Raw genomic sequence first — 13483 nt, 5'->3', positions numbered from 1 at the left:
TAGAGCTCAAAGCTAATTGAAGCAAGGTTATACAAGACCCAGAAGGGTTGAGATAAAATGAAACATGTCAAAAGTTTGAGGAGAAAATCCCATTTCTTTCTCTTTGACCCCGGCTGGAAGCCATCGCCCTAGATGAAGGGATACCCTTATGCTTCAAGACCCGACTCAATCTCACTCAATTGAGCTGCAGGAAAGCAAGGTGAAGTCCCAAAACAAACGTAGAGAACCGATTTGGGCTCCATGGAATCAAGCCATCTGGGATAGTCATCGTTCAAAGATGATGAGCCATTCCCGTCCCCTTTCGTGACCTTCTTGGTGGTTCTATTAACTCTTTCCCCTCTTTTAATCTTAAATTCTATTAGAGATAGATGTAAGATTTCCATAAGGTGGGCTGGCATAGTCCCATTTTTATTTTATTAAAACCGGTTTAGTTGTGTTGATGGGATCTGTCTTAATAGTATGAGCCCAGTTACTATGTGTGGACCTAAAGTGTTGTTTCCTTAATGGGAAGGAAACCCTAGTTTCTATGCAGGGTTGGTCCCTGCCCTCACCACTACAAATAGTTATCACTGGCCCATTAAGTGACCACTCTGAAAAAACCTAAAGTTGTGTGGAAGAGGGCAGACCAGACCAACGTTCGTGTGCGACAGGGATAGTAAAGCAAGTTTTCTGCTTCAGCCATGGATCCAGGTACGCCATTCGCATCTCCATAATTTATGTGTATGCTCATTGATCTCCATGAATGTTCCGCATGATTGTTTTTATCAATGGTATCAGAGCCGATCATGGTTGATCAATGAGGCTGCAATTTTTTTTATTTTGGTTGTGCGTGAATGCATCTGATAGATTTCACAAAAAAAAAAAAATTTGTCGAAGCCATGGTTGCAGCCTACAGAATGGGCAAGGCCATGTCATTGGTTTTTTATTGTTTTTTCTTGGCCTCGCCGGCGTTTGTGGTCATATTGTTGATCGATGGAGGATGACGGTGGTTCGCCGATGTTTATCTATGTCAGCAATCTCTAGTTTCGACACTGCAGGCGGCGGTGGTCGTTGTTTTCTTTTAAAAAAAAAAAACCCAAAATTTTAAGTTTTTTCTCCGAAATACTCGTTGATGGGTGGGGTTTTTCTGGTTTTTGACACCGGCGTTACGATCGCCGGAGGGAGGAGGTCCTTCGCCGGTGTCCGTAAGTGTCGTCGGTTCCCGGTTTGGCCACCGCGGCCGGTGGCAGTGGGTATTTTAACACAAAAAAAAAAAAAAAAAAAAAAAAAAAAACCCTAAGAGCTTCTGGTTTTTGCGTTTTTTGGGAAGAAGATGGGAATATTCCCGTCTGATTCCTTTTGCTTTTTGAATTATTATTAAAATAAAAAATAAAAAAAAAAGTCAAAAGTCAATAAAGAAAAAGGTACTTGGGTTATGCTAACTTGCGCCGAACAGAGTTTGCTAACGTGACCCGACAACCCGACCCAGTGACCCAATCGACGACTCAAAATTTTGACCCGTTGACCCGACCCGGTTGGGCATTGACTGGTCAATGTGTTGACCGTTGACTAGGACCGGTTCGCCTGTTTTTGGTCTGGTTCACCCAGACAGAATTTAAAAAAAAAAAAAAGAAAAAAAAAATAGGGACAACAGGTAAAACAAAAACAGAAAACAGATAAAACAGAAACAGAAAAAGGGTGACACAGAAACAAAAAAATGTTTTTTTTGTAAACAGAAACAAAAAAAAAAAAAAAAAAGAGGTTTAGTTTACTTTCTGCTTTTTGTTTATATTCTGTGTTGTTCTGATCTGTCACGATAGGGAACACATGATTTCTAACACTTAGAAATTTTTTTGCTGTGTTTCCAATTTTCACATAATGAGATTTTGTGATTGTCACTGTGACAGTAAATTATTTACTTGTTGGATCTAGTAATGGCATGATGGAACACCTTATATTGATATTAATTGTTTCATACTCTTGTGTTTCATAATACAGTACAAATCTTTGATGGTATTCATTGTAACAATATAACATATGTGATGTATATCTCATGATTGTTTGTTATTACCATCATGAGGCAATGATTGTACATTGTGGTGTTCCAACAGGAACACGTTTATGTGTTAAGATTTGTACTTCGTTATGTTGAAAATTGGCACGATACGGAACTAGTATGCAAGGTAACACAATTTTATTTTAGTTATACTTGTTACATGCCTAAAGAAGACTTTTAACAGAAATAAAATGAGCCCATTCGGTTTTTTGGTGGCTGATTATTATTATAAAGTCCATTAAATTTGAAAATGTGTAATAAGTATATAAGCCTGTATTAATTTTTTTTTATTAAAGGCTTATCATCGATTCATGCCATGTTTATCATATTGTCATATTGACTGGTCGAACAGGTGGAAGGATGGAATTATGTACTCCGAGCCGGTTATATGGTTCGACCAATGAGACAATGTAATTATGAACTTTGTTCAGTTTTTGGCTAAGTTTGTCTGTTTTGGTACAATTCAGATTATGGATTATTTGTAGAAAATGATTTGGTTCATTTCATTTACAGAAGTAATTTTTTGTTGAGATATAATTCATGAAAATGTTGCAGAAAAATATTTTTGCTTCAGAATATCATTTATGCACTTCTACTTCAGGGAAACAATTTCATTTTGGAAACAGTTTTAATAAAAGTGATTTTCTAAATTATTTTAAGGCTATTTTTAAATCATTTTTTGACCGTTCTAATCCTGAATTTAAAGAGTGCCTTGAACCGGTGGGAGTATAAAATTTAAGTTAAGGGTAATTTAATGTTCCATACACTGTCAGAAACGTGTTAAAGTATATTCTCAATTTTGAGAGACATTAAATTAAACTCCCATATAAGGGTTTGTTTGGCTGCAGTATGTATCCCTTTGGCCTTTTAAGGTGTTGTTTGGATACATAAAGTAAATTTTGATGCATATTGGTTGTTTAATTGGTCAATCATCTATGTTTTGTTTTCCCTCATGCTATGTCACATACATGTACGATTTACAACATCACATTTTGGACTATTCTATGTGTGGATTCAGTGCCATTAAGGTTGTGACATCTAAGTAAGTCAAAAGGCGGTAATTAAAATCACATGTCTTATAATACATAAGGAATTCATGACATTTTGTATTGTCATGAGGTATTATAATCAGTGATGTATGTTTTTTGGTTATTTGTGACATTTAGAAAAACACAATCTTTAATGTCTGATATTTACAAGTTTGCCACTGAGGGGATATTGTTGTCACATGTTCCATCATTTTATATCCCATAAAGTTATTTTAGGCAATCCTATAAATATGTGAAGACATTGAAATTTTAATTTGTTGAAACTTGCGTACAAGATGGATATGATGATGCCCACATATGATTAAGCTTTTGGATCATTAAGGTAGTAAGCATATGCTTATAAAGTTACAGATTAGAAACTTCCATCATAGTTTTAATGAAACCTACTTGAAAAGTCTTATAAATGGATTGACTATAAATTGTTTAGGGAAATGAATTAGAAATCATACGATTTTAAGTTTGTTCTATTGAAATAATTTCAGTTTTGATCTTATGATTATTGAGTTTGACTTCATTTCTAGAAATCGCTTCTGTTGATTGGTTCCATATATCATTTATGGTCTTGAAAATTATTTATCAATAAATATTTGTGGATTACTTTCTGTGCTTACAGTCATTATTTTGGAACCTCTACAATGTCGTAATTATGAATCTATTGACTGGTTAATCCTACTGTTGTTTATTGGTATTTCTGTCATCGAATTTCACTAGGTTGGGTCGATTCTATAATACAGCCCGTCGACTTATTTTGAGCTAGTAAACTCGTTGTCAGTATGATCTTTTGTTTTTGACCGATTTTGGTCTTTTGGTTTAAGACAGATATTCAAACAAGATTGATTAGTTCAATAGTGAACAAGTTTTTGATCTTGTATGAAGTTTTATTATAGTGTCACCATAGGAAGATAGAATTCTATCCTACTATGGGTGATGGATGTATTACACATTGGTTTATATGCATTACACTGGCCTTTCATGAACTTTTAGCCAATTTGATGTATTTTGACTTGCTCATCGGTGTTATACAGTCTGTGACATTCGGTTTCATCACGAGGGAATGCATGTAGCCTATTCATGATATTGACACTATGTGATAATTCTGAACGTCACGAAAGGATTGATTTAGGTGACATTTCTTTAAATATATTGGCTATGTGTGTTTTATGATAAAAGCAATATTGATGAAAATTATTGAAATTAAATAGGCATTCAGTAGCAGTCCAAGTCTATGGGGTTCATGATTTAAGTGATTACGCTTCCACTCAGTGGGCTAGTTACTTGGATTGTGAGAACATCATTGACTATTCGGATGGATTGCAGTCAAGGAAACCATACGACGAATGATGTACTCTTGCCACCACAGGTGAGTCATTGTTTGGTCGGTTTTGCTTGATGGTGTGAGGGTGACGTTTTGGACTTCGCTACTTTAGAGGTTCTTGTCTTGCTACCACAAGTGATGGAATCTTTAGAGTGGTGTTGTTACAAGCATCTCGCCTTGCATGTGAGAGATTCTACTACGTGTTGGGCGATCTTACCACCACAGGTGTGACCCTGATGACACCGGATCTTTTCCCAGTTTATGTTTTCCTACAGTTACTGAAAATAAAACTGGGATAAATCTGATTAATAAGCCCAAATTAATCAGTTTTCAGTTATATTATTGGGATATTGATATGCCTTCAGTTATTGCATATTGTATATTTTGGTAAATTTTATATGATCATGTTTACCAACTTTAAGTTCCCAATTATCTTCCATCAAAATCTTGAATGGTTCCAATTTAGGGAATGGAACGGATTCTTTAATATTTTATGTGGCTACAGTGAGTATAGATTTTACCATTTTAAAGTTGACGAACCTCCCCAGCTTTTGGCTGACACTTCCATTGAACATAAAGGTCTTTATAAAATGTGAGAGGAGTCAAATCGGTTATGTCTGACAGTCATGATATATATTATGGACATGATCATCCAGAAAAGTAATATTCTGGTTGAGAGTGCTAAGGAACAAAAATTTATTAATACCTGGAAACAGAAGATTCATTGTTTATGATGAGCTTTAAAGAATACTTACATGGATTTTGTTTTGCTTACACCTAGTTCTTATAATAGTGTGAGTGTGTTCTGTGAATAGATATTATAAATCATGTCATACAAGTTGAGTTAAATGGAGATAAAATGCTCAATACATTTTTTGTATGGTACATTATTCAGTTATTCTTGTCTTAGTTTGATAATATTTATCTGAGGATCAGTGGGAGTTAGATAATATTTTCTTGTATTTTATAGTGATAATATTCTTGCTGCAAGTAATAATATTATCATTTTACTTTAGATAAAACAGTATTAACTATTTTGATAAAAAGATCTTGGTGAAGCCTCTTATGTTTAGGCATTAAGATTCACCATAATAGAACTATACGTATTCTTGATTTGTTTCAAAAGATTTCTTGTGAAAGAAAACAGATTTACCAATACTCAGTGAATTCAGGTGAATAATACTCTTTGTGCATCTAATGTTGGTAGTTTAATGTAAACTCAAGAATACATATGGATTGATATTGCTTATTTTATAATCTTGGAGTAGCACATTAGATAACTGCCAAGATGACCTAAAAGATCATATGTGGATATCTGTTTGGGATGACCGTGGTGCTATATGTTAAGAGGGTGTCTTACGGACACCGACTACTTTTCTTTATGTAAGCAGAGTTTTGTGACCTATTGTGATGTCACTGTTTAGACTCTATAACTGAGGAATTTTAACTCGAAATTTGATATTTATGCTTCCTTGTTAGAGAGAAAGTTTGTGAGTCACAAAACTCAGTTTGGTGCATTACTGTAGACAGTATGATTGTTGATCCTCTCACTAAAGGACTTGACTCCAAGAGTTTTCAGGAGTATGTCGGTAATATGAAACTTGTTAGTTCTTTTGATGCATTTTATTAGTGGGAGTTTTGCTTATGTATACAGTTGCAACTAACTTCAGATTCTTATCTTTTTATGACATTCTCGAGAATATACATGCATTTTTGTTATGGCCATTTGTTTATGTGTATACACTTGATTAATTGCCTCATAGAGAATTAATTGAGGTCATATGTGGTGTATTTACCTCATTTGGTATATGAGGTTCCAGTCAATACACGCACATCCAGTTGTCAAGTAAAAGCATTCAGATTCTATTGTGTACACTTGTTTTGCCTCCTTCAGATATTTGAGGCTATGTGGTGCATTTGTCTCCTTTGGTATTTGAGGCCTTCAGTAAATACACGCACATCTTTTGTTCACTAGAAGAGCCTCATTCGGTTTCGAGGACATGAACTAGTATGTTGGGACATTCGGACCAAGTCTCAACGAGCTTCCTTATGTGAAGTGTTTACGTTTGGGCAATGCTTATGGTAAATGAGACCTTCAGCTTTTGTCTCATGCGGCTCATTCGGTTACCGAGCCTGGACCAATTTGGAAATTGGCATGTTAATGATTATATCATGCATTTTTCATACCACACTCTCATACTATACAGCCCAAGTCGGTGAGGCCATAAGCACTTTGACGTGTTAGGTCCCATGTCTCTTCAGATGTGACGATCTGCACTGTTGGGTGTTTGTAGTTTCATTCGGACCAAGGAATCAGGTTTAAGGCGTACTCCATTCAACACTATCTTTTGTGGCCACAATCAGTTTGTCTAAACTGGAGAGTCGTTTTAAAAGGTTTTCAAAATCAAAACTTATGACATATGCAGCCCAAGTGGGAGATTGTAAGATTTCCATAAGGTGGGCTGGCATAGTCCCATTTTTATTTTATTAAAACCGGTTTAGTTGTGTTGATGGGAGTTGCCTTAATGGTATGAGCCCAGTTACTATGTGTGGACCTAAAGTGTTGTTTCCTTAATGGAAAGAAAACCCTAGTTTCTATGCAGGGTTGGTCCCTGCCCTCACCACTATAAATAGTTGTCACTGGCCCATTAAGTGACCACTCTGAAAAAACCTAAAGTTGTGTGGAAGAGGGCAGACTAGACCAACGTTCGTGTGCAACAGGGATCGTAAAGCAAGTTTTCTGCTTCAGCCATGGATCCAGGTATGCCATTCGCATCTCCATAATTTGTGTATGCTCATTGATCTCCATGAATGTTCCGCATGATTGTTTTTATCAATAGACTCTCACTATTGATGTATTTTAAATTCAGAGACAGATTTTAGGGTTCTTGAGCATCAATTTCTATTCTGTCTCTGAATTTAAAATGAGATGGAATCGATCCCCAAGAATCCTAGAACCAGCCTTTGTATCTAGAAATATGGAATTCTTAGGGTTATTTCAATTTTTTTTCCATTTCACAGGCCCAAAACAGTCGTGTTGCAAATTCGATGCAATAGAGGGTAGCTGTGGATGGGTTGCAGGAGGAAGAAGAAGAAGAAGAAGGAGATGGAGGGGGTAAAAGGGTCACTTCACTACCTATAAAGGGTAGTTTGGGTATTTAGAATTTTTCTAACTCATGATGTCATCACTAAAGGGTGACTAACTAACGAATAGGACCTACTTGAAAGAAATCGTAAAATGCAGGGGGTGTTTAAGTAAGGTTTTAAAAAATAGGAAATATTAAGAAAACATGCAATATTCTAAAGGGTGTACAAGTAATTTTTCCAATAAAAAATGAAAATATACATCCCAGCGTTCCATCCAGATTCTGTGATTCATGTTAGATCCGATGGGTTCATTCATTCCCCATTGACATGGGTTTGTATTCTTTAGATGGACCTTGTGTTCTATTACTTTACGGGAAAAAGAACTCTGTTCGGGAGTGCTGGCGTAGGAGTGTGGCCTACGCCAGCACTCCCATGAGTCTATCTCTCTCCTCCCCATATGAAAAGACAGCTTTGCCCCCTTGTTTTAAGGAGGAGAGAGATAGACACATGGAACTACTGGCGTAGGCCACACTCCCGGAGAGAAAATTGCTTCCCATACTTTATTTACTGATAATCCTATTATGGAATACCATAACGTTATCCGAAAGTGGTAATGCTATAAAGAGTAAGAATGGACGTAACTGGATAGTCATGACTAATGAGTGAGTCATCTTATCTTGTGTCATGGATGAATCATGACTGATCCATTAAGAAAAATAGAATGAGGTAATAGATCTCCTCACGTTTAATAATCTTTACACATTTGTCTTTGAGTTTTGAGCATTTTGACCTTTTTTTATAATTTTTCTTGGCTCCTAGTTTGACCTATTATTTTCTCGGGCTGTCTTTTTCTCAATAAATCATGTTTGAAATTTGAATTAGTATATTTGTATAAGATTGGATCAAATAAAAACATGCACTAATCTTTAATTTTTTTTTTAATTGTTTATGGTTTTCTTTTTAGGACGAGTTTTCCTTCAGCCACGGTGAATGGATTCAAATGTGCACCAGAGGATATTTTGGGGGAACTTACTAAAACCTCATAGGATTTTTGAATCTGGGATGGTTTGATGAATCTTTACCGTGTAGTGAAGAAAAAATATTTTCCTTTTTATTGGGAAAATTATCTTTCCATAGCCGCCTATATGATGGTTCTTTTTATTAGTAAATTGTTTTTCTTAAGTTGGATGGTTAATTTGGTCTTTTTTTGGGAGAATGTTCTCTGTGCTGCAGCGTAGGCTGCGCCCTGGCACATGGGTAGCCTGTGCAGGGGGCAAGGTGGTCATTGCATCCACCCCCATGTGCCTAGGCGCAGCCTGCGCTGCGGCACAGAGAACAGCACCCCCATATTGTTCAACTTTCTTTAGATACACCAAATTTTCAAAGATTAATTTCTCCATATTGCAAGATATGCGGAGGTTCAAATTGAACAAATGAATAATTAGATATTTTTTTTGTCATCAGGAAAAAATGAAAATATTATTGAAAGAAATAAGAGAATAACTTATCCAATAGGATGTCAGGATTTACAAAGAGAAGCCACTTTTTCCGGTGCATGAGCTTCACCATTGGTGTACCCAATACATCAGGCTCCTTCCACTGCATGGTTTGGAGGAGGTTGTTTCTTAACTTAAACCCAAGACCACTAGGTCGTAATGGAGCAACCTTACCATTGTGCCGAGGTTTGCTATCTTCCAAAAAAAAATACAACATGAGTAAAAAAAAAATGATTAAGAATATAATTTGCTGTAAACATAGACAACTCAATCTAATATTGAAGAAGATGATTTAGAATCTAAAAATATAGTGTGTTTCAATCCTCCTCCAACAATGTGTCGGACTTCTTTTTTGACATAGATTTGATTTGATTATGGACTCCCCTATCAACATACTCGGCAACTACTGCTCTAGTTGATGAACAATGGTGGTTTGTATACTCTATTTTATTTTATAGATTTAGCTTGCACAATTAATTGTCTCCTTTTACAAAGGCTATCTTTCCCAAATGTTACTTGTCAAGCAAAGAAAAAACTGAACACAAAAAATGCTCAAAAAAAGTGTATGTCATCCGCTCTCCTTCATAAACTAAATAAGATTGTTACACCAATTGGCATTACCTTTGGATTAATGATAATTGTTTCCCCAATCGATATTCTTTGGTTGCGATTTCTGCATCAACCTCTATAATCCATCTTGGATTGCCTCCGCTTCCATGAATGTATCAGAAAAAACTCCTATTATGTTTGCTTTCTAAGTCGATTTCACATATGATAAAAATAGTTGTTCTTATTACCTGAGAATGCAAAATCAACCTATAATGCATTCTAAGAACGCATACCAAACACAGCCTTGGTATTTCATAAATTTTCATTGATCAAAACAAAAATTATACAAATGCTACAACTAAAATACCCTTTTGATCCTCATATGGCCCTTTATGTACAAATTTTTTGTTATAACGTATACCATAACTAATCAAATAGATGAAAAAGAAGTTGCAGAGCCTCTTTTGTGTGATTGGATACCCATCTGGAGCCCATACCCAAACGGGTACAGCGGGTCATAATATGGATCCCCAAAATTCATTGGCAGCTGGTCGACCCGTCGGAACCATGTCTTTGGAAGCTTACCCTGGAAATCATAATCCCCAAATATAACATCAGCAATCCCTTTTCCAGCTTCACTCCCTGGAAGCCAAGCAGCCATCAATGCCTCCATCATGTCAACATAAGGCTCTATCACAACGGGTCGACCTGATACAACGATAACCAGACATTTCACCCCCTTGCACACAGTCTTGATAGTCTCCTCTCCGTCCAGCGCCAACTTGAGCTCTTTGCTATCACCATCTGTTTAGGCATAAGGGAGCTCGCCGACAACCACAATCGCATAGGAAGAATCCTGGTTCTTGTTAACAAATTGCTTGCCGGGTTTTTCTTGGAACACAACCTGCGTCTGCTTGCTAACAGCCCTCTTGATGCCTTCTAAGATGGTTGTTCCTTTGGTGATGTTGCCTGAGGTGCCCTTCCATGAAACAGTCCATCCTCCACATTGGTAGCCGATGTTGTGTGCATGAGACCCAACCACAAGGATCTTGGGGGCATTCTTACTCAAAGGAAGCATCTTCTCCTCTCCCTTCCCAATTTTCAACAACACTAAGCTCTTCCTCACGGCTTCTCTTGCCAATTCCCTATGTTTCTGTGGGTCCAAAAGGTTGAAAAGTTAAACCAATGTAATGACCAAAATACTCATATTAATGAAATTGATTAATTCAGTGGGTTTTGAGACTAACCTTGTGTCCAACCATGGAATGGAGAGACCGGTCAGCCATGGGCTGTTCAAAAAGCCCAAGAATGAACTTCACCCTAAGGATTCACCTCACAGCATCGTCAATCCTGCTGATAGGAATCTCGCCGGACGACACAAGCTCCGTCATGTATGTGAGGTATTGCTGGTATTTGTAAGGGATCATGACCATGTCGATTCCAGCATTGATGGCTGCCTTCAGGCTTTCTTTATAGTGTGAACCGGGTGGGTTGGTCATCCTGTCAATTGCTTCCCAGTCTGATATGACCATACCCTGTCCCATGTAGCAGGATATACAAAGTGATGACCACTAGGGTGTCAGGACCAGATTAAGGGTAGAAATGTAAATTCAGAGATGTTGTATGATACTTTTATGCTACCTAGAAGGACATCTCTTGTTTGAGAATGTGAGTGAGGAGGAAAGAGTTGGCATGCATCTTGATCCCGTTCCAACTAGAGTAAGAAGCCATGATTGTTGACACCCCCATGGCGATTGCATCAATGTAAGGGGTCATGTGAATGCGATACAGGTCAGCATATGTGGTCACCGTGTTGTACTCGTCGACCCCTCCTTGTGTCCCACCATCGCCGGCGTAGTGTTTTGTACAAGCCAGCACTTTCCTTCCCCTGTAATGGATCCATTCAACAACAATCATCATAATTTAGAATCTCTACCGTCCAATAAATAACTAGAGACCACGGTTTTGGGAATCGGTATCGATAGAATTGGTCATATCATATCATATTGGTATCGGTGTTGAACTGATACCAAATTGATGATATGATACAAATAGAAGGTAAAATAGTATAATGATATTAGGGCTGCGTTTGGTATGCATTCTTGGAATGCATTCTAGGTCGATTTCGCATTCTCGAAAAGTAAAAAGAGTTGTTTTTATTGTCTAAGAATGTAAAATTACCTAGAATACATACCAAACACAGCCTAGATCTTCATGTGCATGTATGTGCAGAGAATTCGATCTCAGTAGGTGTGAAAATGGAAATACACATTAAACAGAAAAAGCAAGTACCCAGAAGTGACGAAGGGGTAACCAATGGTATGATTGTGAGGAGGGTAGCCCTGTAGGCCTAGTATGATCTTGGACATGCTCCTCACAATTTGCGTATCCTCACTGTAGCTCTCGTAGCGTCGACCCCACCACGGATCCCTACACACCTGCAGTTCCACCCATTCAAAGAGATTAATTAGTTAAAAGATGAACGAGACCATAGCCGCGGTAAGAGATGTTGATTATCCAATCGTAGGTGCTACTTTTGAGGGATCGGGAACCTACTCTTTCTTCGAAATGGTATAGGAACAACGGATACTATACTACTAGGGATGAGAAAGTTGCTCCCGCGATTTCTATCCTGATTAGTGAGTTAGGGCTTTGAAGTGGCTGTTACACTGGTAATTTAGATTGGAACTAAGATTTTTTTTTAAATGAATATATATCCTATTATATAAATACTGCATTAAATGATTTTTAAATAATAACATATATTTTTTTATACGGTCTCTACACAACCATGTATGATTCTTTTGATCAAATCTTTTTTATTACAAAGACAATTAAAGTGGGTAAAAGGTTTCTAGAAGTTGTAACCCTTAATTAAATTAATCCCAAACAGGCATGGGTTTCCTATAAACTAAAAAATCTCACAAACATCATCCATCATTTGAAAAGTGAAAAAAAAAAATTGCTGCTAACCAGGTTGCAAGAATGCTCCAGCTACCCGTGCTTTCGACCAAAGAAATTGGATATTGTCACTCCTTTGGCTTCATAAATATCCTCTTAGGAATTTGTATTTTCTAAAATGTCTTTTTAGATTTCATTTCTTTGGCTGCGAACCGGGTAGCATGAACATTCCCGCAACGGTTGTATAGCTTTACTGCTCTGAATGACCGACTTTGCTCTTACCATAGAGAGAGAGAGAGAGCTTACGGCAATACAGGGCGCAAAAGCGTACGGCATTCCGGTGCCCTGAACCTCCAAAGCAGTGGTACTTCCGATCTTCACCATTAAATCCTCATCCCTTCATCAGAACAAAACAAGAAAATGAGAAAACAGGAAAATATTTGCCAAAAATTTGATAACAATTTATCTTTAAATGATCTCAAGCTTCTGTTTCTCCCACAGTTGCACAGATTCACACAAACAGAGAAAGAGGAAGATAGAGAAACCTTGCAGCTCCAAGGCCAATGTTATGAGGAAAAATAGTGGCACCGAGGACGTTATTATGGCCATGGATTGCGTCAGTACCATATATCATGGGAATCCCAAGCCTTGCCGACAACGCAGACTTTTGGAACCCATCGATCATGTCCGCCCACATTGCAGCGGTCGCGTTTGGCGCTATAACAGGATGACCGACCGGCACTACTCCGTTCACTACACTCCCTGAAATTGATAATCAGAACAACCCTCATCGTCAGTGTTTTCATCCTCTGGAGCTTCAAAGAATTCAAGAAAATTGAGTTTCAAACAAGAAGGAAAAACTTAGGCTGTGTTCGGTATACATTCTATATTGATTTCGCATTCTCAAATGATAAAAATAATTGTTTTCATCATTAGAGAATGTAAAATCAACCTAGAATGCGTTCCAAGAATGCATACCAAACACTTAGAAAACTATAGAAAACAGAGGGGACGAACCGATGGAATGATTAGTAAGGACGTCAGGAGAGGC

General features: G+C 37.3%; 1 protein-coding gene across 1 annotated transcript; it reads right to left on the bottom strand.

The window, feature by feature from the left end:
* Nucleotides 1-9961: 9961 nt before the first annotated feature.
* Nucleotides 9962-13129, bottom strand: LOC122645237 (beta-glucosidase BoGH3B-like). The gene is made up of 7 exons (XM_043838568.1): nucleotides 12978-13129; nucleotides 12739-12829; nucleotides 11824-11969; nucleotides 11275-11419; nucleotides 10869-11066; nucleotides 10360-10684; nucleotides 9962-10239 (listed from the first exon to the last, which is right to left on the bottom strand). Exons 1-7 carry the CDS (start codon nucleotides 13127-13129, stop codon nucleotides 9962-9964), a joined length of 1335 nt encoding a protein of 444 aa, XP_043694503.1.
* Between the last annotated feature and the right edge of the window lie 354 nt (nucleotides 13130-13483).

The sequence above is a fragment of the Telopea speciosissima genome, chromosome 11 (genome assembly GCF_018873765.1).
Source record: "Telopea speciosissima isolate NSW1024214 ecotype Mountain lineage chromosome 11, Tspe_v1, whole genome shotgun sequence".
In the NCBI taxonomy this organism is placed as follows: Eukaryota; Viridiplantae; Streptophyta; class Magnoliopsida; order Proteales; family Proteaceae; genus Telopea; species Telopea speciosissima.
This window is presented reverse-complemented; position numbering and strand designations above follow the sequence as displayed.